The sequence below is a fragment of the Dendronephthya gigantea genome, unplaced genomic scaffold, assembly GCF_004324835.1.
Source record: "Dendronephthya gigantea isolate DGI-Jeju-01 unplaced genomic scaffold, DenGig_1.0 000046F, whole genome shotgun sequence".
NCBI classification, from domain to species: Eukaryota; Metazoa; Cnidaria; class Anthozoa; order Malacalcyonacea; family Nephtheidae; genus Dendronephthya; species Dendronephthya gigantea.
Window position 1 is genome coordinate 1,016,901 of NW_021163056.1, and position 27,342 is coordinate 1,044,242.

At 35.2% G+C, this 27,342-nt stretch overlaps 2 protein-coding genes across 2 annotated transcripts; one reads left to right on the forward strand and one right to left on the reverse strand.

The window, feature by feature from the left end:
* Positions 1 to 2,562: 2,562 nt before the first annotated feature.
* LOC114527746 (putative nuclease HARBI1) lies at positions 2,563 to 4,019 on the forward strand. The gene has a single exon (XM_028549440.1). The coding sequence runs from the start codon at positions 2,730 to 2,732 to the stop codon at positions 4,017 to 4,019; it is 1,290 nt and encodes a 429-aa protein (XP_028405241.1). The 5' UTR covers positions 2,563 to 2,729.
* Positions 4,020 to 10,137: 6,118 nt separating this feature from the next.
* Positions 10,138 to 12,698, reverse strand: LOC114527747. The gene is made up of 4 exons (XM_028549441.1): positions 12,197 to 12,698; positions 11,670 to 12,089; positions 10,700 to 11,619; positions 10,138 to 10,449 (listed from the first exon to the last, which is right to left on the reverse strand). The coding sequence occupies exons 1-4, from the start codon at positions 12,696 to 12,698 to the stop codon at positions 10,138 to 10,140; spliced, it is 2,154 nt and encodes a 717-aa protein (XP_028405242.1).
* Between the last annotated feature and the right edge of the window lie 14,644 nt (positions 12,699 to 27,342).

Sequence of the window (27,342 nt, forward strand, 5' to 3'; positions counted from 1 at the left end):
CTACCACAGATATTGCAAATGACAGGACTTCCATATCCATCTTCCTGACCAATGGGAACCTTTCCACAAATCGCATGGACAGCCTTCTTACATTTCAGACATTTGTGTGCATTAGAATGTGGTCTGCCACAAACATGACATTTTTCTAAAAATAACCAAGTATGAATTTCAGCTGCACTGCTGCATGTAAAGTGTAAAGTGTAAACAGTAAAATTCATAAAATTCATGATTATTGATTTAATAAATCTCGTTCTGTTCTGAGTTCTGACTTCTGTTCACTGTTCAGACTTCACTTCAGTGTTCACAAAATAACAAATGTCAAATTGAACAAACATAAATTTACCTTCTTCGACTTCTAGTACTTCTTTCTCTTTGGGTCTGGGAATGTCTGTATCACTTGTGAGTGAGTAATCCGAGTCATCCTGAGAAATCATAAATATGCAAATTATTGTCTATTTATCATATATATTTTATTCATAGATTTTGAATGAGATTCTTGTCTCTGATATAAAATAATCATTCACAAGCAAGGAAAAGAGCTATAGGAACATTTTATTTACTATATATGATTGGATAACAGTTTAAAAACACTCGATGGTTAAGATTAAAAATCGAACTCACCTTTTCATCAGAAACGATATCCGCCATTCTGGCCAAAAGGTTCAAAAGCTTGTTTCCAAAGCACCATATTTACATGAAGTATCAGAGCCGCTGGACAGAAAACCAGGAGGCAGGAGCAAATATATTTTGCGAGGAGCCGAAAAAATGCAGTAAAATTGATAATACATTATTATAGTTTACTTTTTAATTCCAAAACGTTGCCATATTTGCGCGCCGCTAATGGATCATGACCGAACGCTACGCCAAGTGCCCATGCCACGAGCCCACGCCACGCCAGTAAAGTAACGCCAGAAATTTGGAAAGTGCTGCGCCAAAATTGGCGCAACACAGCCAAACACCACGCCGAATATATTCGGCGCAACCCACCAACTTTCCAGTATGGACCAGCACAAGAACGATGTTGATAAGAAAGGCATGGTAATCCTTCTGAACCTTTACCAGTTGTGTCAAGAAATATTTGTTTGAAAAATGAAACTATGAAAGTGCATTGAGAGTTAACTGAATGATGTCCGTAATATTTGTAATAATTATAGTATCTATATTAGTATCTGCTATGCCTAATTATACTGTAATATCAAAAATGCTTTGTTTTTTTAAAGTTTTCCATGATGTTTGAAATCACCATGAATTTATTTAATTGATTGGCTTTCAGGTAGAATTTAAGTTTCTCTTAAGATGACCTGGGCTAAAGGGCCAAAAGCTTTAATTAAATAAACTCCATGTTGAACAAGCACGAGTGTCATAATTATTTTTAAAATGCTATGCTTCATCAAAAGACGGTTTTTCCAATATATGTTCAACACTTATTTCGTTTTCATCTTCAACTGTGACCTGCAAGCTTTCTTCAATGACTGTAACATGTAGCTGTCCCGAAACGACAATAATTCAGCTTCTGAGTCATCTCTAATACTAATCCATTCATCTGGAAGACTCTCCATTGACTGATCAATAGAATAAGTATTTTCAGCAATGTCACCAAAAATCTTATGCAGCATACACAGTATGTTCAAAGGATGAACTTTGCACCATATTTCTACATGATTATGAATGTCATCTAATGTAAATAGGTATTGAGATTTCTTCATAACTTGGTTAATATGAAAACTATAAAATTCTGCATGCACACTTGGCAAAAGTTTTGTTCCTTCTTGAGTTAATTTGTCATGGTATTCTGTGAGAAGCATATGCAATTGCTTTCTATGCTCTGGCGAAACACTGCGTGTGGTAACCTCTTGTGCTGGCGTGGTTCTTATCGCTTCATTCATTGTTGTCCATTCACAGCATGATAATGAGCAAATACAACTCTTTGCACAGTTATCACAGCATTTACAACCTTTTACCTTTGATGAACATGATTTTCAAAATTCTTTATCAATTTTATTCTTCTGCATTCAGTTTCTTTAATATATTGTTTTATTTGATGATCTGCTCCTCTTGATAGCATTGCATTAAACAAAATCCTGCTGATACTTGAAGTACCATCACAACCATCACAATCTATGCTTGATTTGGTATGTTGCAGTTGCTGTAAACAAAGCAAATCTTATCAAGGGTCAAGAAGACTTCTCAACTGATTAAGTTCACCATACCATTTACGAAATGGAGTTTTTCCTACAGCATCTGATCCCCTGCAATATATCAAATCATAAAATAAATTGATACTCAAATTGTGTACCTTGAATCTAAAAATCATATCTTTAAAATGATGTAAAGGGCCATTTACATATAGGTGACCATTTTGAGGCAGTCTTCCTCAAAAGTCTCATATAAACATAGGATGAAATCAGATTGGCAAATTGAGCTAGCTTAGGTTCCTGGGCTGGTCATCCTACATATAAACAACCCTTAGATATGTTTCATGCTTTCTTACAGCTACTTTATTCCATGAAAAATCTTTTGCTTTATAGTATTTTCATAAGGCCCATTTACACTACACAAAATTTTTGGTACGGTTCGGGTAAAAGTGGTTCTGGTCCGGCTAAAAACGGTACGGGTTGTTCGTTTACAGTTAAATTTGCTGGCGGACCAATTTGCTCAAAATTGATGTTTAGGTACGGGTACCAAACTGAATTTATTTTGGCGCGTAATCCCGCGTTTTTCAAAATAACATGGCGGATGACATGTTTTTAATGCTTCAGTCGATTAAAAAGCGCCTTAGATTGTCCGAAAGTGATTCTCTCAGGAAGAAAACAAACTCTACGTCACTGAATTTCAGAAGAAATAACCGAAGTCTAAAAAAAAAGATGCAGCTGGTCATGGCGATACTTTTATTTCTCAACCCTCCGGTCAATCGATTAATTTGGATGTTCCCACGAAGTGATCGCTGGTTCAAGATTGCTAAAGCGAGTCTACCAGAGCGAGAATGGTATGCCAACTTTCGTGTTTCCAAGGACACATTCTACTACATCCTATCAGAAATTGTAGATGATATTACTCGTAAAGATACTAAACTGCGTAAGGCAATCTCCCCGGAGAAAAGAGTAGCAATTACGCTTTATTACATTGGCTCAACATCGGAATACAGAACAATTGCGAACTTATTTGGAGTTTCAACCGCATTTGTTTGTCTCTGTGTTAAAGATGTGTGTACAGCAATATTGACCAAACTTAAAAGCCGCTTTCTATCAATACCCAAAGATGATGATTTAAGAGAAGTGATGAGGCTTTATAAGCTGAGATGGGGTTTTCCTGTATGTGCTGGCGCAATTGATGGAACTCATATTGCTATCCAAGCTCCCGCTGAAAATCATACTGATTACGTGAATAGGAAGAGCTACCACAGCATTGTCATGCAGGCAGTAGTGGACTCGCACTACCTATTTCGTTATATAGTTGTAGGTTGGCCAGACAGCGTTCACCACGCACGAGTTCTTTCCAACTCCCAACTCTACAACTTGGGTGTTCAAGAGAAGCTCTTCGAAAGAAATATGAACGACAAAATATGTGGTGTGGGTATCAGTCCTGTGTTACTTGGTGATCCAGCCTACCCTCTCTTGCAATGGCTTATGAAAGCTTATCCCGAAAACCCAAATACCTCCCTGTGGCAGCGTAATTTCAATTACAGGCTCAGTAGAGCACGTATGTCAGTTGAAAACACCTTCGGCAGATGGAAAGGACGTTTTCGAAGATTTCTTAAGCGTGTTGACATGGTTGTTGATTCAGCGACTTGCATCGTCGCTGCTTCTTGCATAATTCATAACATTTGTGAACTAAGAAGAGATGAGTTCCTACATGAATGGCTTGAAGATGTAAGAAGGGAGGCAAATAATCAGCCAGATGATCTTGTGCAACCATGGCCTGATCGCGAAAATGAAAAAGATGCATCTACTATTCGAGATACATTAGCAGAATTTTTTCAGACAGCGGATGGTAGAAACATTGGAATAGGAGGCGAATGAAAACGATGATTATATGAAACGTACGTAAAGTAAAAGCTGTACATATTCTGTTTCTCTTGTTGTTAACTAACTTAACTTACAGTATAAACTAACACAAAATGAAGTAAGTGCATGTATAATGCGTTACCAAGTGCTATGCATAGCTAAAAGAAAACTTTTGCGTTACCAAATACTTTTAACGGTATAAATACAATATCAAGTATATTACAACACTAATATAAATGTAACGGTTTCTGTATCTTATGTTTTATCAGTTAATATGAACAATTTAGTGTCTAACGAAGTGGTTATAAGAGTTATAATTTGAAATAGGTTTCGGTATTTTCATTGCTACCCTCATGTTGAGTGTACTGTACGACTGGATTTCCATACATGGCACTATTATTGAAACTAACTTCTCCCTGAGGTGGGCCGTAATTTCTATTATTGCACATCATTTGATATAATAGCATTTCATGCTGTCGCTCTTCACGCTGTCTTTCATTGTCAAGCTCCTTCATTCTAAGCTCGTGATCCAACATTTGTTTGTGGCGTCTTTCTTCAAGCTGTATCATCATCTCAGCCTCTCTTTTGGAAGCATTCGTAAAACTTTCGCTTAACAATTCGAATGACTTTTCCAGTTTGGTCTTCTTTACTTTCTTACTTTTGCAGATACTTTTATCTTCTTTATCTGATGCTTTCTCTTGTTTATCTGCTTGCCTTTCTTTCTCCTCAACATATCTAGAATCAAGATCATCATTTTTTTTCAGAAACTGCACATGCTTCTTCTTCATCAAGTTCATACTCCAATTCACAATCTTTGCTGCTGCTGGCATTTTCATTGACATCTTGAAATAAAAATGGCTAGATTATTTGATCAATTTAACATTCTGGCATGCCAATTTGCAGACCCAAACAAGATATTAACTCTTTACAACATCTGAAATATATATGCTTAATCCATACAGTATGTTGTGAGAAGTGAATAGTTTGCTGAAGATGTAAATGACTTTACATAAAAATGCTATTTAATTACAACATGCATAGCTGTTTGGGCCATCCCAAAGAATAATTACACCTGAAGGAAATTGGAATGTTTACTATGTTGCAATGAAGAAAATGTTTACTATTAGGAGAAGTGGATTCTCTCCTCACCCCATCCAGGTAGCATTGTATTGAATGAGGTTGTTTTATTGTATTTAATTAATAGGCAAACTAGTGAAAGATTCTATTGGTTCTCACTAGATTTAATATATATTGCTTTATGAAGAAAAATTGGAACATGTCAGACCTGTCAATTTTGAAGGAGTGAATATAGTGAGATATATTGTTTACCTTTCAAAAAATCATGAGAAAAATGCAAAAATAGTGAGACAGGCAAGAAAAATCATGAGAGCATGAGATTACAGCAAAACCATGAGACTTGACAAGTCTGACATGTGTACCTGATATATTGACATTGGTTAAATGTTTAATTCATTTGAATAATTAATCATTTATCAAGTTTGATTAAGTAAATGTAAATTACATACCAGTAACCTCACTGTCCATACTTGAATCAAAAAGGCATGCTGGTGAAGAAGTGTCTCTATGACCACATACTTCATCCATTGCATCAAAAAACTTCCACTTTTTTCTTCTTTCAGTTCCACTTTTCTTTTCCTTATCAAGATCTGTTCTGTATTGTTGTTTCAACTTTTTCCATTTGTTTATTACACTGTCTAATGATACCTTGATCCCTGGTAAATAAGCAATATTTCTAATGTAAATCAGTTACAGAAATTTGCTATCAAAGGGCGCTTGTTTTGGAGTCCGTTAAAGTCTACAAACCAAGACATACCCGTAACCCGTTGCTATTAAATGTCTTTAAAAATATATACATAATCATAAATCATTACCTTTCTTTTGAAGCTGTACATAAACTGCGGCGTAACAAGCCCTTTTCTCCTTCGGTGTTTTCGCGTTATCCAGATTGAACAGTATTGTTTCTTCGTTCATTATACTTATCAGGTTAAAAACATTTTCATCTTTCCACATTTGCCCCCTAGATTTGACCGGAGATTTTACAGTTTCTTGACTTTGTTCTTGTATTTCTGTTTCGTGACTTTCGCCCACATTTACATCTGCCATCTTGAATCTCAATTTTTTTCAAAACACGCATGCTTATAAACGTGGCGCTGTCAAACAAAATCGCAGGCATGATTTATTAAACGGCTTGGCTCTGCTAAACCCGTTTACATTGTGTTTTTTTTTATGCCGAGTCGCTTTTTCTGACGCGCGTACCTGTTTTATCCGTGCTGAGACTACCTCACGAGTAGACTACCTCACGAGTAGGTCTCAGCACAGGTGAAATTTTGGTTCGGTGCCATTCCAGACTTGGTCCGGTTAACTTCGGTGGAACTGTTTACACTACAAAAGTTATCCGAGCCGAACCTTTTTGACGGGTCTGCGAACCACTTTTACCCGAACCGTACCAAAAATTTTGTGTAGTGTAAATTGGCCTATAGTATTGTAAATTCGATAAAATATATGCTATTATGTGTGCTTCATCAAACGCTACTCCAACACAGTGATCACGAAAGTTGTCAGAACAATAAAATACATCTCCATGTTTTTTTACCAAGTAGACATTCTGGAGGCACGTATACCAAGGAATATAAGCCTTCTTGTACGTTTTTTATTAACGGACGCACACCCCACATTATCAGAATTAAGCGCAATAGAAGAAACACCAATTTCTTTCATGCGATTACACTGATCTTCCATCAGTGATATCAATGGAGAGATGACAATTAATGTAGAAAATCCAATTGTTTGTTCGTTTAAAATATCAAGCACCCATGGAAGTGATTGATTTACTGTAGACTTTCTGTAGCCCGTGGGTGCATTGAAGAATATGTTTTGCCCATTACAAAACGCTTTAATCAAACTCAGTTGGGGACCAGTCATTATTAATGCCGGGTAGGGGGCCGGAGGAAATTTGGAGGGGCCACCAAAAATTTTTGACCAGTGAAGGGGGGGGCTAGCAAAAATTTTGATGTAATCATCATCATCATCATCATCATCATCATCATCATCATCATCACCATCACAACAACTTGTTGAGTTGTCTGATTGGTCACGCACTTCATTTGCAAATGCAGATTCAATAGACAGTTGTTGTCCTGTTTTGCGCTTTTTAATAACTGTGGACCTCTTTGACATGTGCTGTTTGTCCATGTTGTTGGCAGTCTCTTCTGCCATTTCTTTGCTTTCACCAGACACAAATATATTTTTTTCAATTAGTAGAAGTAGGCCTGATTTGTGGAGTTTTGGTTGAAGGGCCAACAACTTTTAAGGTATAAAGTCTGAATTGTCTATGACAAAACTAAAGTCACCCTTGTTCACCTTGGCTATCATTTCCTGAGCATCATCTTTCAATCCAATTATTTCTTGAAGAACCTTACAACAGCTTCCCAATTTTCGTTTCTCCTTTCTCTTTGATGCCTTGCGCTTATTTTCTTTCATTCTTCTGTTAGAGCGACAGCTATCATGTTTGATGGCTTTACTTTCAGACACTCTTCGTTTTAAATAGCAGACATTTTGAAAAATGTCACCCTTTGTCTTCACCATCTTTGTTTCAATTGCTGATAATTCTTTAATTATGTTCTCTAAAAAGTGCAACTCATTGGCTTTCCGTGGTTTCACAGTATTTTCCTTACCAAATAAGTGCGATCGCTGTGATTTGCACTCAACAATGAATGAGTCTACCTCTTGTATCATTCCTGCCATGAATTCTACACATCTTTTTGCAGGTTCCAGGTCTTTTGAAGACAGCATCACTTGATCACCAACATACTTCCTAATATTCTGCCAATGTCCATCTTTAGATTCAGCCAACTTCATCTCATATAACCTAATATTTTCCATCCTTTGCTTGATTTTCCATCGTGACTCTCTCTGACCAGTAACATACAATATGAAAGCATCATGTGTCATCATCTCATAAGAATCATTAAACAGTTCATAGAGCAGTTCATTGTAAAATTTGTGTTTCTCCATGATTGGATTTGGTATCAATAGCCTTGATTCAATTGAGGCTGACACTACACAACAAACAGATATGGAAAGTACCGATTTTATATATTTATCAAATCACCAGAGCTGCAGTACGTAATTAAAAGAGAATATCTTCAAATCTTTTTGGTACTGTGCCTGATATGCATGTATTATGTAAACACTACGGAAAAAGCAACAGCCCATGGTAGAAGGCATGATTCAGTTATGTATCTTAATCACAGAGTAAAAAAAAAGATTTTCTACGAATTGTTAATTTCAGTCGTAAAGGTAGAGACCTGCCACCTATCAAGTCAGCAACAACAGCATATAACAGATCAAGACCAAAATCTAAAAGATCATTACAAGCCAAAAAGCATTGTGGTTTAGGACTGTTTTGCTGTAAAAAACCACCAAAGGCAGAGGAAAATTCAGGAATTTTAACACATTTTTGTAGAGCTCAAAAAAAGAATATCATAAGATCACTAAGTGACACAGAATGTTTTCCAAATCAAGCTTATACTCTCTATAGGAGCTTTGATGACAAGGCATACCTCTGTCCTGGCACTAGCACTGCAATGTCTGGGGTGAGCTCACAGAAGATCTATCAACCAGAAGACCCTAATTTATCAAAGAAGTTACCCAAGTACGATTTTCCAGAAAGCATGGTAAACTGCACGCCAGGGACTTTCTTATTTATGAGTAAAGAAACTCAAATGGTTGATAATGAGGAGTCAGTAAAGACATGTGATCAACAAACTGTTGTGGTAACAAAACCGAAGTTTTTGTTGGAAGCTCTGCAGTCTGGGCAAGCCACCTAATAAACATCAAGCACAGAGAACCGAGTTTGTATGAAGCTGAACTTCCTCCAGAGTGGCAAAGCAAGCCATTTAGATCTGCATTGAGTGCACTGCATGACAACTTGCACTATTTTTTATACCAATTTGATGAAAATGACCTGCAGCTTATTGATATAAAGGATTGCCAAAGTTGTCCATTTAAAACATATGAGTTGACGAAAGTGCAAACATTTGAAGCAAGAGTACATAATCACCAAACTAAATTGCAGGAAATCAGTGAAGAGCTGTGTGAATTGGAAGTTGCTGCTTTGAAAAGGACAGCATCAAAACTGAATCTACTTCAAGCATGCATTGTTAGCTATAAAGAAGGACTTAATGATGCACATCCTTGCAGTGCTAAAATGAAAAATTCAACGAATGACTGTCTGGAACTTTTGAAAGAAATCAAGCTCCCAAAGTTAAAGTCCAGGATTGTTGACCTTACTGATGCCGGACCTGGTGTTGGAATAACCAACCATGAGGTTAAATTCCGGGCTGTGGAAGAAGCAAGATTCATGAACTACGACTATTATATCCGCCATCATCTAGCACCTGGAGATAGCAGCCACAATGAAGTGGAGAGAATTCAGAGTTATGTAGGTAAGGTGGAGATATTGTCAACTTTCAGTTTTTAGTTTCATTACATAATTGACTATTCCCCCTCCTCCCCAATCCTCCTAACAAATTTGGTTGAAACAGTATCTATATCACTATATACTTCATTTATTGTTTTCAAAGGAGACGCTGTGTGCGATGGAGGTGCCCTAAATTAGGAGTATAAGAAAAAATCTGATATACTATCTGAATTGGATGTGTCCACAGTAACCACAAGAGAGCTTGAAGAGCTAGAAATGGAGAGAATGAAATTCAATGCATTCCAGGTACAGTATATGAAAGCAGATATTTCTTTAGATAGATAGATAGATAGAAACTTTATTTGAATTCGGATTTAAGTTAGCAAAAAGTATGCTAGTATCTCCAAATTATTGAAAAGTTATATACAAATAAAAATTAAAAAATAATATATATCTATAGTAATGACAATCTAAAACCAAATATATCTATAGTAATTTTTTCCTAATCAATGATTTGAAAGAGTTTAGGTTTATAGCTGTTCTTTCAGTGTCAGATAACTCATTCCAATACTTTGGTGCACAGTATCTAAAAGAATTTAAACCGTACTTAGTAGTTCTAACTTTAGGTATTTTTAATTTAAGTTCACCATGAAGAGATGTGTATGTTCTCTTCTGCAACAGTTCTTGTACTTAAGCAGGAGCTTCTTCATTTAAGGACTTGTAGACCAAGATAAGCATATCTTGAATGCGACGATGTTTAAGTGAAACAGTGTTACTTTTGTTTAACAGTGAATCGTAATCGCTAGTCTTATCGTTAAGGACATAACGTAAAGCACGCTTGTTAATTCTCTCTAGTTTTAGTTGATTCCGGGCACCACAATGATTCCATACAATGCTGCAATAGTTGAGATGCGAGAGTATGAAGGCATTGTAGATCTTCATTTTAGCATCACTTGATATTAAGTTCTTAAATCGATTTAGAACAGCAAGTTGAGAGCTAACCTTACGACAAAGATTAGATATATGTTTATCAAATTTTAGCTTATTATCTAAGTTAATACCAAGCAGATCGATGTTTTTCTCTACAGGGATAATGTAATTGTCTACTTCAAAATTATCATAATTAGATGAATTACCGAGTATCATTGCATGATATTTATCTGGGTTAGCTTTCATACCATTATTTGAAAACCAAGTATGTGCTTTGGTGAGCTCTTCATTAAGTGTATGTACCACTATAGAGGATCCTTACTTGAATGATAGAGTTGGGTATCGTCTGCGTAAGAATGTGGACTGGCTCTTTTAATGGTAAAAGAAGTCGTTTTATGAAGATGTTAAAGAGAATTGGTCCCAGTATTGATCCTTGTGGAACCCCGTTTATGATCTGTTCCCAATTTGAGTAACAATCATCAATCTTAACTCTTTGGTAACGATCAGACAAATATGATTTCATAAGTTGCAGACTTGCTTCATCAAAGCCATACGCTCGAAGTTTGGCAATTAATAAATCATGAGGCAAAGAATCAAACGCTTTACTTAAATCAAGCACGATAAGTCCAACAACTGAACCATTGTCCAGTTTATGTTTCCAATCCTCTATAAGGTGTAACAATGCAGTCTGACAGCTGTGATGTTTGCGAAAAGCGGAAAGATATTTGCTCATTCGATCTTTAAAATAGGCTGATAGCTGAGAGTTGAGACATTTCTCATAAATTTTGCCAACAACGGGTAGAATTGATATTGGGCGTATTTGATCTTTAGTATTTGCCTTTGAGTTTTTAGGAATAGGAGTGACATCTGCACATTTCATTGCAACAGGGAAACTGTTGTTTTTAATAAGATAATTTAACAGTCCCGATAAAGGTTTCACCAACACTGGAGCACCACACTTTAATATTTTGACTGGGACATTATCATGAGCTAGGGCCTTGGAGGGTTTAAGATCGTTAATAACTTTATTAACTTTGTTAGGACTGATGGTATTAAATTGGAATGTAGAATTGCTAAATGAATGTTCATATATAGCTTTCACACTTGGGTGTTGTCGTAAATCACGATGCAGAGCAGTCGATGTATTAAATCCTGCGGCAACATTAACAAAGTGCTGGTTCAAAATATTTGCAATTACAGTCTTATTGGTAACAACGGTATTATTCTCCTTAAGGTGGAAATCTGTACGGATATATGATTTTTTTGAATGTAGAAAGGGTTTAAATGTTGACCAAATGCCCATGGATTCTTAGTCCCCTCTTCAGCCTTATTCTTGAAATATTGTTTAATACAACGACGACGTAGCGTGACGGTTTGGTTTCTTTGAGTGCGATAATTTTCCCAGTCATCCGTTGATTTTGATTTAAGAAATTTTCTATGCAGGCGATTACGTGTCATAATTGATTTGCGGAGTTCCTTTGTCATAAATGGTACTTGATCACCACGAATAGTGCATTGTTTCAACGGGGCATGAAGTTCAATTACATTATTCAATAGCTTATTCCATGCCCAATTAACATCGTCAGGATCATCAAAAACTGCAGTGATATGAAAGGGAATTGCCACAAGGTCGTCACGAAATTTGTCTGCGTCAAAAGATTTATAGCTACTAAATATTTGATGATTTTTGGCTTTGGTCTTGCAAGCTTGGTCTTCATGACAGAATAAATAAGTTTATGATCGCTTAATTGAGTATTAATCGTTCCCGATGCCATAAAATTTTGAGGAAATGTTGTAAGCATGACATCAAGCAAAGTACTTGTCTTGTTTGTTATTCTGGTTGGTTCATTTATAATACAGTCCATGTCAAAAATATCACAAATATCTTTGAGCTCCATAGCATCGTAACCTATATTGTTATCTTGGTTCATTAGATCACAGTTTAGATCACCAACGAGTAATATGTTAGTAAAATCTATCGTAACGGCATCCAAAATTCTTTGAATTTCGGGCGACCAAACTGACTTACACAGACCAGGTGGTCTGTAGGCAGCGATTAACAGATATGACTTCTTGTCTAAGCTGATTTTGATAATAATGGTTTCTACTGATGTTGATTCAAGATGGACCAGACGGGTTGAAATAATGTTTGATCGCAAATAGACAACAAGGCCGCCCCCATGTTTGTTTCTGTCCTTTCGTATAACTTTGTAGCCGGGGATTGCAATTTGTGAGGTGGGAAAAGTAGCGTCAAGTTTAGTTTCACCAACAATAAATATATCAAAGCAGTTTGACGCTATAATTTCCTTAAGCTCGAACATTTTGAATCCACCCATACTATTGACATTTAAATGACCAAGTCGAAAGTTATTAGGATGAGTTTGCTTAATAACGTCTAGATGTTGATGTACGTTATAAGTTCCTGAGGTATACGTACTTTCAGATTGCTCCGCAGTTGAACATAAGTGGTCAGTATTTGATTCCACAAAATAAGAATCGTTAAACTTAGGAAAGGCGCACAATGTGCAAGACCATTCGCTCGGATTAGACATATAATATTCAGCAATCACCTTTGAGCTAGTGAGGCATTTCATGTGTGACCATTGTTGTCACGTTGCACAGGACAGCGCCTTCTGGTTTTTTCATATGGTCTTCTCGCAATCACTACAAACATGTTTGTTCAATTTTGATGTTGTTCTATTCGGTCCAGGATTCGTATGAATGTCTCCCGACAATACTAGTAGGCGATGCAATTGAAAGCAACTCATGCTGTTTGCATAATACGTTATTCGGCTAGCGAAGAATGACCTTCCAGATTGTTTGAAAGTGATATGTCGATTTGGGCTGCCGTAGATTGATTTAGCAGTCACAGATATTACTTTAACATACTCGCCTTGTTTAAGACAAAAGAAGGCGAGTAAGTATCCAAAAAAGATTGAGAATATACTGCATTTTACGCAGCTAGAAAATACACGTCCGAACGCCATGACTGTCAGACAAGCTATGTTATTAAGTATGCATATATGAAGAGGTTGAATTTGATTACCCTTTCCGCAAAGATAATTTTCATTAATGAATATCCTGTATGCCAAAGCAATTGCAACTATGCATTTCAGGTAGTGAAAGAAGTGTCAGACAGGATTGACTGTGCAGTGGCACCTGATGGTTTTATGAAGAGTTTTGTGAGCTGTGCAACAGATGAATCATTCTACTGGGATCAGCCATATCTGGCAGATTTCATTGAGAGGAAAAGCAACTCTATTGTTCCAGGTCACAACTACTTTTCAAAGGTTGAGAAATTTTTAAAGAATCATGCCCAAATAGGTGAGAAGTACTTTGAGATTGTGAAGTTTGCTTGTCAAAAACATAAAAACTCTGCATGTTCACACTGTCTTGTATCTGGTTGGGTTGATGCTGTTTGCCACCGCATACCGGAGCCAATTCCCGATTATACGTCAAATAAATTTAAGTACTTGCATGTCAAAGATACTCCTAGTGAGAAAGATGGCGCTCCGAGACCAGTGGATCAATTCAATCCAAGGGTCCAGTTAAAGAATTTGTTCCAACAAGGTGCAGTAAAGAACGAAGACCCTTCAACAATAACTAGTTTTTCAGAAAAGTACATTGTCCCTGAGACTATTGTGAAACTTGCTCTTGATGACCTGATTTTCAAAAATATGACTAAAGAGGTGAGAAAAAAAGAAAGTAGAATAAGAAGAGAAACAGAGAAGAAACAGGGTTTTGATGACATCAACTGGTTAGGCAAAGTTGAGGATGGAAGCATCAAGAATCTCCTTGTCGAAACTCTCAATAAATACTTTATCAAGTACAATATGAAGGAATGTTTGAAACTGCAAAAGGGAGCAAAGATTGAAGTGATTTCAAGACATGTGAGATCACAAGGTGTATGTGTAACAGGAGATAACATTGTGGACCAAGATGAAGAGATGTATGCTGATTCTGAGTTATCAGATGATGAAATGGACGAGGTAAAAACATTGCGAAAAATGCATCTCGGGTCCTCCAGCAGGAATCGAACCTACACTTGTGTGATATTATAGCGGATTAACTAACATCCCTTACGAAAATGTTTTATAGAATCCTATAGAATATGCTATAGCATATTCTAAATCCTATAGAATATTCTATAGAACTTCGTATCCTATAGCATATTCCATTGCCATATTCTATAGAATCTACAGATTCTATAGAATATTCTATAGGACTTCTTATCCTATAGCATTCACCATTGCCTATATTCTATAGAATCTACAGATCCTATAGAATATTCTATAGGACTTCTTATCCTATGGCATTTACCATTGCTTATATTCCATAGAATCTACAGATCCTATAGAATATTGAATTGTACATTAACATTAAATATCCAATAATATACTCTATAGAATATGCTGTACACAATATCCTATAGAATATTGATTAGTCGAGAAATGTGTTTTCATCTTACCAGAAACACAAAAGTTAAATAGCCCCATATTCATATTTTTTTAAGCACTTTACATTCTATTGAATATCCTATAGAATATTCTATATAGTTCCTTTATCTTCTGAATAAAATCTGTTGCATATTCGATATTAGAATATTCAATAGCAGCATAGTATCAAACTGCCAGCTGGATTTTTTTAGTAAAAAAATGGATAAAGAAGTTTTTCGAGCTGTGATTCCTTACAATTGTACTGAAACTTAGTTCTTTTTGAAAAGGGTTTTGAGAAAACATATGGCACAAACAAAAATGACTGTTTCGCCCAATGTCAGGGCTCATCAGCATGCCTAGGAAACACATACCACATGGTAACCTTGTGATCCGACATGGACAGTCCTTATGTAAGACTGTCAAGCAGACTGGTTTTTAGGCGCCAGCACACGCCTTCACACCTTTTCTCTAAAGCAAAAGGAGTTTGATTGGAGATGGGGACTATATGGGACATTTTATAGATGTGAAGATGCTCAGCTTTCACACCAATCCCAGTCAGTTCCAACCCTTTATTCCCATCCCTTATACCCTTTTTACAGCCTAAGTTCTATATAATCACAAACCTACTTTAGCTACTTTACTAATCATCACAGATACGGTAGGGCAGTGGGCAGAAATATGACTTGTTCTCTGCACTTAAACTTATGCATTTCCGCTCAATTTGTGAAGGATATAAAGCAATTATAGAATTAGTTTCTCGAACTTCTGTGAGAAAAGTACTACAGATGTTAAAATCCACATCTCTGTGCAACATTCTTTGACTAGCTTCCATTGGTTTTACCAGAACTATGCTGTATGAAGGGCACTGACAGTACTGGGAGTTAAGTATGGAACAATCGCAAGATGGCTTGATACTCAAGAGACCTAAGATTACTCCATAAGTAAAAGCAGAATGCTTAAACAGCACATTGTGGTTTGAGTGGCGTTTTGATCTAACATAGGTCACACTAGAATATATCTGGTGATTCTAAACAAATCTTTCGAAAACGTTTCCAACTTGATTATAAAGATATATGTTTAAAAGATCCTCTACAGCGAGTATTCTATGAGCATCCAAAGTAATTGATTTTGCAGAACCTAATGGGATTAATCCACTGGAATCATTGTGTGTAAACCTGGCCGTATCCATCAGCCTGACAAGAACATCCTTCACAGAAGAATCATCATCAACCCAACTATTTACTAGTGAAGCAGCTTTGTTTTTAAGCAAAAACGTCTGTGCGATTTGCTGTGGAACACTCTGTGTTCCTTGAAACATATTGACAAGTACATGATTGTGTGATTCAAAGGTAAATGCAGAAGTTGCCCACAATGGACCACATGCTTTAGCACATTGTGCCAGATGTGTCAAACAGTGTGCATTAAACTTGCAGCTGGAAATGCCATACAACTCCTCAAGTTTTATTACAAACTTTGTAAGGCAAATCTCAGAAAGGACAATTGACTCATCAGAGATAGAGTCGCCCAAAAGTGTGTAAATGCCATACACAAAAAGAAAGAAGTGGTTTAGGTAACAAGCAGGAAGAACTCCACGAAGTACAATTAAGCTATAGAAGAGAAATGCCCTCCATTCTGATGCTTTCCAGTAACATCTTTGAGAAAGACTACGAGGGCTTCTATGAACCTCACTTGGAGGACTAATAAACTGCAGACGTTCATCAACTAACTTGACCTTTTGGCCAATATAATAGTCTTCATTGTGATTGCTGCTGTTAACCCATAGGTCAACCATTTGCCGTACAACTCCTTGGCACACAGAATGCATGTAGTCTGCAACTGTACCCCTGACTGTGTCAAAAGTGGGCAAGAGATCAGCAAAACTCATTCCCTTCACACCTTTAATCGGAGCTTTAGGCGTAGCCTCTAGAGCATATGCAGCTTGGTTTTTGGCAGTATGTAAAACAACTGGTGTTCTGTGAGGATAGTATCTAACAGGAGGACCATTGTTTGTTGGAACAGTAACTCAATCAATCAATCAAAAAATTTAATCAAGATACCTACAAATTATTACAAGAGGTAGGTCCTTGCAGGAGGAATCGGAAGGTTAACCCTATTTTAGAACCCCCTTCAAACTCCTTCAAACTCACACCAATCACACCCATTCTCACCATTGAACTGTTTGGTATTACGTACCATTGCTCTAGCAGGAGGATCTGCAGATAAAAGCAAAGCAAATACCTTCCTTGGCAATACCTCATTACCAAAGAAAAAACCATCTGATTCAAGCTTTCTACATTCCTGAACGAATGGTTGCAAGAAGGTATTCATAACTGGTTTCCCACCAAACCAAAGCCCAAGCAAAATAATATTTTTAGCTCGTAAGTGTGGAGGGAGTTCATTTACAAAAGCTTGTAAAGGCCAGACTGAAGAATTAGAAGAGTGGAAAATAGGAATATCATCTGTATTCCATGTCAATGATAAGTTGTTTTGACCAAAGCCATGCTTAACTATAAGCTCCTTGTACAAAGCTGATGTAGTGATATCATTCACAGTCTTTGATTTCAAACTAACATCTAAGTTTCTATTGAAGAGATATGGGGATAGCTTACTATTTGACAACAAGGTTTTAATTTGTTGCTGGAGAGGAATATACATAAAATAATGACCTCCCTTTACACTGTCATCTTCATTGAATATGTTGCCACATGAACTGCAGTTTTCTATGTTTTTTTCTTTTCCCAGGTAAGACTTGCAGGAGGAGCAGTAGAAGTGTTTCTATAACAAAGGATAAAATTTGTTAAAGAATAGTTCTGTACATAATAATGCATTTAATCCAATGAACACAAGTGGCACTGGTACTGGCAGCAGCACAATGTTTTTCATTACTCCTATATATTTTGCTCCAGATGGCTTACACCTTGTAAATTTAAAAAATAATGTATGGCACACATACCTCTGACTGCTCTGGTTGGAACGATTTATAGAAGCGGTGCTTGGTAGCTGGAACAGTATTTGGGAAAAATGTGTTGAACAGCAGCAGCAGATCTGCTAATGCTACATCAGTAGTTTATGCCTCAAAACAAAGGAAAGGATAAGCAGGAGGCTCTCAGCTTTTGTAACATTTGAACCTGGATAAATTGGATCTTTCTCTCCACTTAAGCTCTAAAAATGGAATTAGAACAGGACTGCTTAATAAAAAAGAAAGATAAACATGCATATTTATAATATGCCATACTTAAATGCACTATAACTGGTATATATACAACCTCTTACCTCTTCACTGCTATTGTTCTTTTCATTTGTCTCTCCATCGGTGTTTGTTTCTGCAGTAGATTCATATTCACTTTCTTCAGTTGATTCTTCACTTATATTTGAAATCTATGGGAGATTCACATAAGCAACAATATTTAGCTCACTGATTGCTAACATGTACAAAAAATAATAATAATGCACCCTCATCTCATTCTCATGTACATTATTTGCCAGAGAGTTGCTTAATCAACCTGTTTTTTGACTCTTTTCCATCTAACTAAATTGTATATGACACAAAAATTATTATAAATTTGTGTTGAAATTGTAGTTACTTAAAATCATAGTAACTTGAGCTTGCATGGTGTCAGCTGCCATATATCTAATATCTGCTAACTCATTTACTTTTACCTCTTCATCGCTACTATTTCTTTCATCTGTTCTGCCGTTAGTGTTTATTCCAGTAGGTTCATCTTCACTCTGATTGGTTGATTTTTCACTTACATTTTCAGGCTATGTGAGAAAAGTTTTAAGTGTTTAATGAATGAAATCAAAACATGATGTATCAGGCATTGTTAACCCAATGACTAGTCACTTTCAATAAATCAAAAGGTAAACTAAGAAAGACAATGTATACCTAGCCATTCAGAAAATGTAGTATAAATATATCGCATACCATATCATTACTATAGACGCCACGCGTTGTTACTAAGGGAATATTTCCGATCGGTTCTGCCTCCCCGTGTTTACGTTTTCTTCTGTTAAATGATGTAGTTCTTGGAACAGAGATAGTAGGATCATGTTCATAGTGCTTATAAGGTCCTCTAGACATTGCTTTCAAAGTTTTCAATTCTATTTCTTTAATAATATTAATTTGCTACGTCCAAATGGCCTTGGTCTTGTTGTCACAAAATTCGCCTGCGATCTTTCTTTGAGGTCGCCAAGACTCATGGGCAATTCTCGAGCCTATGGCAAATCTCGTGCGTTCACGCATGGGTCACGTGTTACAAATTGTATCAAGTTTCATCTCACTGGTTTAAAAATTTATGCGTGCTTTACGGTAGATGCAGAAAGAGCGCTCTTTTTATAATTTTTAGCGTTTTTACATTCAAAAATCTTTCCTTTTTCCGGCAATATGAAGTACGCAATATTCGAGTTTTGTGATACATCGAACGAGATCGGTGAAACACGTTGGATTATTCGTGAAGACCCTACTACATTTCAAAATAGTACTTGGGACACAAGCAAAGACGTTATGGTAGCTTGGCCAGACGAATTCACAAAAGTCTCAAAGAAGATAATAAAGGGATCAATTGATCCAACATTGGTTCCAACAAAAACTTGCGTGGCTAAGGTGATAAGATTTTGTGGTAAGTGTATGTATTAAATCATATAATTTAAAACACAGAGCGTTTTATTTTTGTATTTTAGTTTGATTGAGTTTGCGCAAAATACCGTTTAGGGCTTTGGCCTTTGTGTCATGCGTTTTAGTCTTTAAATTCCTTTCTTGTGTATACAGTAGCTATCTTTAGATATGCCTGATCTTTATAAGATTATGAATTAGCCTAAGCCACGAGATCAATCAAGCTCTGCGACCCAGTGTATGACTACAAGCTGATCAAGAAGAGATGCAAAATCGTATATTTTTCTGATAGCTTCTTATATTATTCTAGGGTTTTACATGCGATCAAATTCTTTTATATTATTTTGTTTTTCTATAACTTTATAAAAGGAGAAAAATTTTTAAATCAGTAAATATTTAGGCATAAACTAACCCACCAAGTATTAGATTTATGACAACTGCTTGAAATGGGTTAATGACTGAAGCTAAGCCATTAATGTTAATTTATTTTAATATTTTTTATGTATTGCAATAGATGACTATGAAAAAATTCGTGAGATTCGTGCAAGATATGTTGACACTGGTTTAGTGGATACTCCCAAACATGGAAGAGGACTGTGAACTTCCAAAAAAAATGGTAGATATGCTGTTGATGATGATGAGGAGTCAGAGCTAAAAGAGAAGGTACTATCTGAGTTGATGAAACCTTTAGAAAATATTTCATCAAACTTGGAATATTATTTCAATGCATTTTAGGTATTAATTATGTTGTGACAACTGTGTGACAACTCCTAACTTTTAGCTGTCATAGAATTGTGATGATTTAATTAATTAGGGTATAACACTTGATAATTTAAGGCATTATGCTATATTGGTTAGCATTTATACAACCCATTTATATGTTTATATATCTTTTTCAGCCTTCTAAACGACAAAAGCAAGTGGCGGGTCCATCCAAGGAGACCCCAAGTGATGCTGCTATCAATGCCCTAAAGGCTAAATATAATTTATTGCAAGAAAAGGTCAGTTTTTAGGAATTGTATCAAATAGGTGTAAGCTTTCATTATATACAGTAAATAGTGCTTACTTCCAAGCGAACATTCTCCATCTGATAAGTGTGACAAAATTATTGCCCTCCTTTGTACTTTCCAATGTCCTTTCTAATTTACCACCCCATTTTGGTGCTGTATAAGAGAATTTGTCAAGGGAGGACTCTTGGGTTAATTAATAGTTACTGCCTAAGTTAACATGTTCTTGCATGGTGCAAGATTTTTGTTTTAACTATGTTTTAATTTTTCCTTCAGATTCCTGAAATAAGTAACCCTTTTGATAGTGAAAGTGAAAACGAAGCTGTAAGTGTGGATGATTACACTTATAACATTTTCTTATTTTAAAGATGACTGTTCTACCACTTATTTCTTTCCCTGTGTTCTAATTAACAGTACAATAGCATGTCTGATGATGATGAAGAAGAATGTCATATAACAAATATAAAAAAAGAAAATGCTGCTCTGAGGAACAAAATTGCCCACAAGAATAGGGAAATAAAACGACTGAATGACACTATCAAAAACCTAAAAGGTACTGTACTTGTGGAACTGTATGCTAATCTTTATGGATTTGCTTCCTTTATCCATTCTCACCATTAACACTTAAAAATATGCTCTTTTAGAAATTTCATCTCTTCCTGGCATTGTGATGGATTTACAAAAGCAAGTAGAAATGCTAACAAACCAAAGACAAATTGGAATTTCCTGTTCACCTCAAGGATGTCCCTCATCACCAGATCAGCCCACCACGTCTTCTGAAACCACATCTACTAACTCAGCGGATAACTCAGAAAATGAAACTGACCTGGTAAGTATTATTTATATATAAACTGTAGATAAATAATATGTACCAGGCTTTATGACTTAATTATAAACAAAGTGTATACTTTTTTGTTGATACTAATTAGACCAGTGTGACATTTGCCCCTTTAAACTAAAAATTATGCATGCTGCTTTTTAAATCATTAAGGCGTACAATGCTGCTTGTAAACTTGTTATGCCACAGCAAGGCTTTCCTAGTTTACCTTATTAATTGATGCTCATTTTTATTTACTACTAAAGTGCCCCAAAGAAACCTAAAATATTTTGCTAATACAGATGTTTTCATTTATTTTGTGTTTATAATACTATTTTTTTAATTTTAGGTGTCATTATGTCCAAATATAACACAAACAAAAAGTCAGTTTAAGAATATCCGTTCAAAAACGCAGCTAAAAGACTTTGTTTATGCCATCATGGGTATGTTATGGAGTAGAGACGTCCTGTGTACCCATTCGTTGACTGGTAAAGTGTCGAATGCTTACAAAGAGAAGGATGCTAAGCCACAACTCGATGCAGAAAAAGTCCAAAGTATCTGTGGTAATTTCAATATTCTACATATGTTATAAGAACTTGGACTTTGTTCTCCCTTTAGAGAATTTACACATATATAAACACATGACTGGCCAAGGCAGCTTATTGTGTCTTGCTAACATAACTGAATAATTGCTGCCGTGCACCAGCGCGGCAGCACACTATTCTTGCACGTATATATAGTCGAAATCTCGATTTTTTGTCTGCCCTTCTGTCTGTCACAGATTTCCGGGGGGGTTTTTTACGGAATGAGGGGGAGCGTCAATTTTTCATATTTCACCCATATGCTGCTAAATATCGAAAGAAAATTTTGTAAATGGGCCCTTCCATACGGCTGATTTACATCAAAGTAAAGAACATATTTGTCAATTTTGTGTTCAATATAGAGGTAAGCAATAGGGCTGATTATTCGAGCGAAAATAAGCCGTTTATTTCGAGCTAAAATAAGCCGCGGCTTAAATTATATGGGATATTGTTTAAATTATTGATCGCCAGTTGATCGCAATCATCGCATGCAAACACTCGTATAAACGACTGAAATTCGCTGTCGCAAGTCCCGGCCGCCAAGACAATTTTTCCAGTCTAAATTGATGCTGAACACCAATGTTTAATTTAGGATGTGGTCGCCGCGACTTAAATTAGCTGGGGCTTATTTTGGACGAGCTGTACGAAGGGCTGGGTTTATGGTTTTAGGCCGCGATTTATTTCGCTCGTATAAATGGCCCTAATGTATAGATTGATCAAAAACAACTTTGAATGTGTTACTGCGACTAAAATAATGTAATTAACAGCTCTAAATAATGGCCTAATTGTTCTAGACCAGGTGTTGATCTATTATCTTTCTCTGTGGACAATGATTGTGATATAGCCTGTACAAAATAAAATTACTAACAATGATGAAAATGTTTCAGTTGTACAGAGACGAGGAATAAAATTATGGGGAGACATCACATGTCTTTCACTATTTGTTTGAGGCATACCACATTTGGAATCCATTGCTTGTAATAATTTCTATATGGTTTCATCCTTTTATATGTGCATATAGTACCAAATGTAATTTTATTTTAATTTGATAAAATGTTGCAAAAGTGCTTAGCATGTGTTGTTTCGATTTTCTATTAATGGTAAAAATTTAATATACTATAGGTACTTTTGTCTACTCTGTTACTTTCTTTTAGATCAGAAAGGTAGAGCCGGAGCCAGTGGTATAAAGCACACTTATGTATAACTAAAAGACCCAGGTGTTGATCTATTGTCTTTCTCTGTGGACAATGATCGTGATATAGCCTGTACAAAATAAAATTACTAACAATAATGAAAATATTTCAGTTGAACAGAGACAGAGGAATAAAATTATGGGGAGACACTATCAATAATGAAAATGTTTCAGTTGTACATCAGGACAGAGGAATAAAATTATGGGGAGACATTAGAAATTGTCTTTCACTATTTGTTTGAGGCATACCACATTTGGAATCCATTGGTTGTAATAAATAATAATTTCTATATGGTTTCATCTTTTTATATGTGCATATAGTACCAAATGTAATTTTATTTTAATTTGATAAAATGTTGCAAAAGTGCTTAGCATGTGATTGTGTTGTTTTGATTTTCAATCAATGGTAACAATTTAATATACTATAGCTACTTTTGTCTACTCTGTTACTTTGTTTAACATCAGAAAGGTAGAGCCAGAGCCAGTGGTATAAAGAACAGTTATGTATATATAAGTATAGTTAGGCAAGAAATTAGCTAAAAAGAAATGTGTAGATTGATCAAAAACAACTTTGAATGTCTTACTGCAACTAAAATAATGTAATTAACAGCTCTAAATAGTGGCTTAATTGTTCTAGACCCAGGTGTTGATCTATTATCTTTCTCTGTGGACAATGATTGTGATATAGCCTGTACAAAATAAAATTATTAGCAACAGTGAAAATGTTTCAGTTGTACATCAGGGCAGAGGTATAAAATTATTCGGAGACATTACATGTTTTTCACTAATAATTTGTTTGAGGCATACCACATTAGGAATCCATTGCTTGTAATAATTTCTATATGGTTTCATCCTTTTGTATGTGCATATAGTACCAAATATAATTTTATTTTAATTTGATAACATGTTGCAAAAGTGCTTAGCATGTGTTGTTTTGATTTTCAATCAATGGTAACAATTTGATATACTATAGCTGCTTTTGTACTCTGTTACTTTGTTTAACATCAGAAAGGTAGAGCCGGAGCCAGTGGTATAAAGAACAGTTATGTATAAGTATAGTTAGGAAAGAAATTAGCTAAAAAGAATTGTGAATTTTGGAGTTCACTACAATTTAGAAGTTAAGAGTTTTACACAAATGACCGCAGGATTGGTCCAATGGAGTCAACCATAGTGTGGACATAATAAAAAATAAAAAGTAAACATGTATTTCAGTTTGTATTGAAAACAGCACAGCTATATATTTCAACAACACAAATTATTTTATACCCCAAGTAAAACAACCTGAACTAAAAGAAGAAAATCTGAATTCTATATAATTCAATTATTACTGATGACAAACAGTTATCTGCCAATGATTGTTGTTAAAATAAAAGTAAAAAACCTCTTAACAAATTCCACTTGAAACTATTTTTTTCTATAGTACAAATTATTTTCTACCCCAGCTAAAACAACAAGAACTAAAGAACAAAATCTGAATTCTATATATAATCCAATTTAATTCCAAGCAGGATACAACTTGAAGCTTGATGACAAACAGCTATCTGCCAAAGGTTAAATTGTTGTTGAAGCAACCTCTAAACAAATCTCACTTGAAAATAAATTGAATATATGTATATGCTGCTATTATGCTATTCTGGCGACCAGTAGAGTACATGATAAAATATTTAAGTTTTGAAACTGATCTAGTTAAAAACATTCCAAGTTTAAAGCGTTAAATACAACTTAAATTTCGGATCGGCTGTAAACTGCAAGCCTTCATCAGAGCAATCATGTAAATAAAAACAATTCAACATGATTCATGTTGAATTGTTTTTATAATGCTTGCTGGTCTAGTTGACTTGATTAAGGCTGTTTTTGCACGGTCAAATACTTTTTGACAAATTTCTCATCTTGACGCATGTGATATTGAGCGTATTCAAGCACAATTTAAAAATTTAAGGGGTCATGAAAAGTTTTTGCTGTTTTCATAAATTTCCCCCAGCCCCCTAACCGGATTAATAATGACTGGTCCCTTGGTCGTCATAAAGTTTATGGACATTGAATGTATATTTAATGAAATCAAAAGCCTCTTGAAATTATTATTCATAAGCCCTTCGCTGGCCGCCATGTTTTTGGTACACATAAATTATAATTGACATTAAATAATGCATCAATTTGCACAAATTTCCTATGTTTCGTTGGATATCGCGGGACGAGAAATGTATGGATGTATATGCATGTATATGCACGTATATGCATGTATATGCATGTATATCTATGTATTTCTATGTATTTCTATGTATTTGTATGTATTTGTATGTATATGTATGTATTTGTATGTATATGTATGTATATGTATGTATATGTGTATATGTATGTATGTATATGTATGTATATGTATGTATATGTATGTATATGTATGTATATGTATGTATATGTATGTATATGTATATATATGTATATATATGTATATATATGTATACATATGTATATATATATATATATATATGTATATATATGTATATATATATATGTATATACACCCGTTTGCAAAAACGTTGGCCGCAGATAAATAGATAGATACTCGAAATCTAATTAGAATTGCATATGTTGTGTAATATGATTGAAATCCCATGCAAATGTAATCATATGCAATTCTAATTAGACTTCTAGTATCTATCTATCTATCTATCTATATACATACATACATACATACATACATACATACGTACATACGTACATACGTACATACGTACATACGTACATACGTACATACGTACATACGTACATACGTACATACGTACATACGTACATACGTACATACGTACATACGTACATACGTACATACGTACATACGTACATACGTACATACGTACATACGTACATACGTACATACGTACATACGTACATACGTACATACGTACATACGTACATACGTACATACGTACATACGTACATACGTACATACGTACATACGTACATACGTACATACGTACATACGTACATACGTACATACGTACATACGTACATACGTACATACGTACATACGTACATACGTACATACGTACATACGTACATACGTACATACGTACATACGTACATACGTACATACGTACATACGTACATACCGTACATACGTACATACGTACATACGTACATACGTACATACGTACATACGTACATACGTACATACGTACATACGTACATACGTACATACGTACATACGTACATACGTACATCGTACATACGTACATACGTACATACGTACATACGTACATACGTACATACGTACATACGTACATACGTACATACGTACATACGTACGTATACGTACATACGTACATACGTACATACGTACATACGTACATACGTACATACGTACATACGTACATACGTACATACGTACATACGTACATACGTACATACGTACATACGTACATACGTACATACGTACATACGTACATACGTACATACGTACATACGTACATACGTACATACGTACATACGTACATACGTACATACGTACATACGTACATACGTACATACGTACATACGTACATACGTACATACGTACATACGTACATACGTACATACGTACATACGTACATACGTACATACGTACATACGTACATACGTACATACGTACATACGTACATACGTACATACGTACATACGTACATACGTACATACGTACATACGTACATACGTACATACGTACATACGTACATACGTACATACGTACATACGTACATACGTACATACGTACATACGTACATACGTACATACGTACATACGTACATACGTACATACGTACATACGTACATACGTACATACGTACATACGTACATACGTACATACGTACATACGTACATACGTACATACGTACATACGTACATACGTACAACGTACATACGTACATACGTACATACGTACATACGTACATACGTACATACGTACATACGTACATACGTACATACGTACATACGTACATACGTACATACGTACATACGTACATACGTACATACGTACATACGTACATACGTACATACGTACATACGTACATACATACGTACATACATACATACATACATACATACATATGTATATATATATATATGTATATATATATATATATGTATATATATATGTATATATATATGTATATATATATATGTATATATATATGTATATATATATGTATATATATATATGTATATATATATATATATATATATATATATATATATATCTATATATATATATATATATATATATATATATATATATATATATATATATGTATATATATGTATATGTATGTATTTAACGAAAAATCGTAAT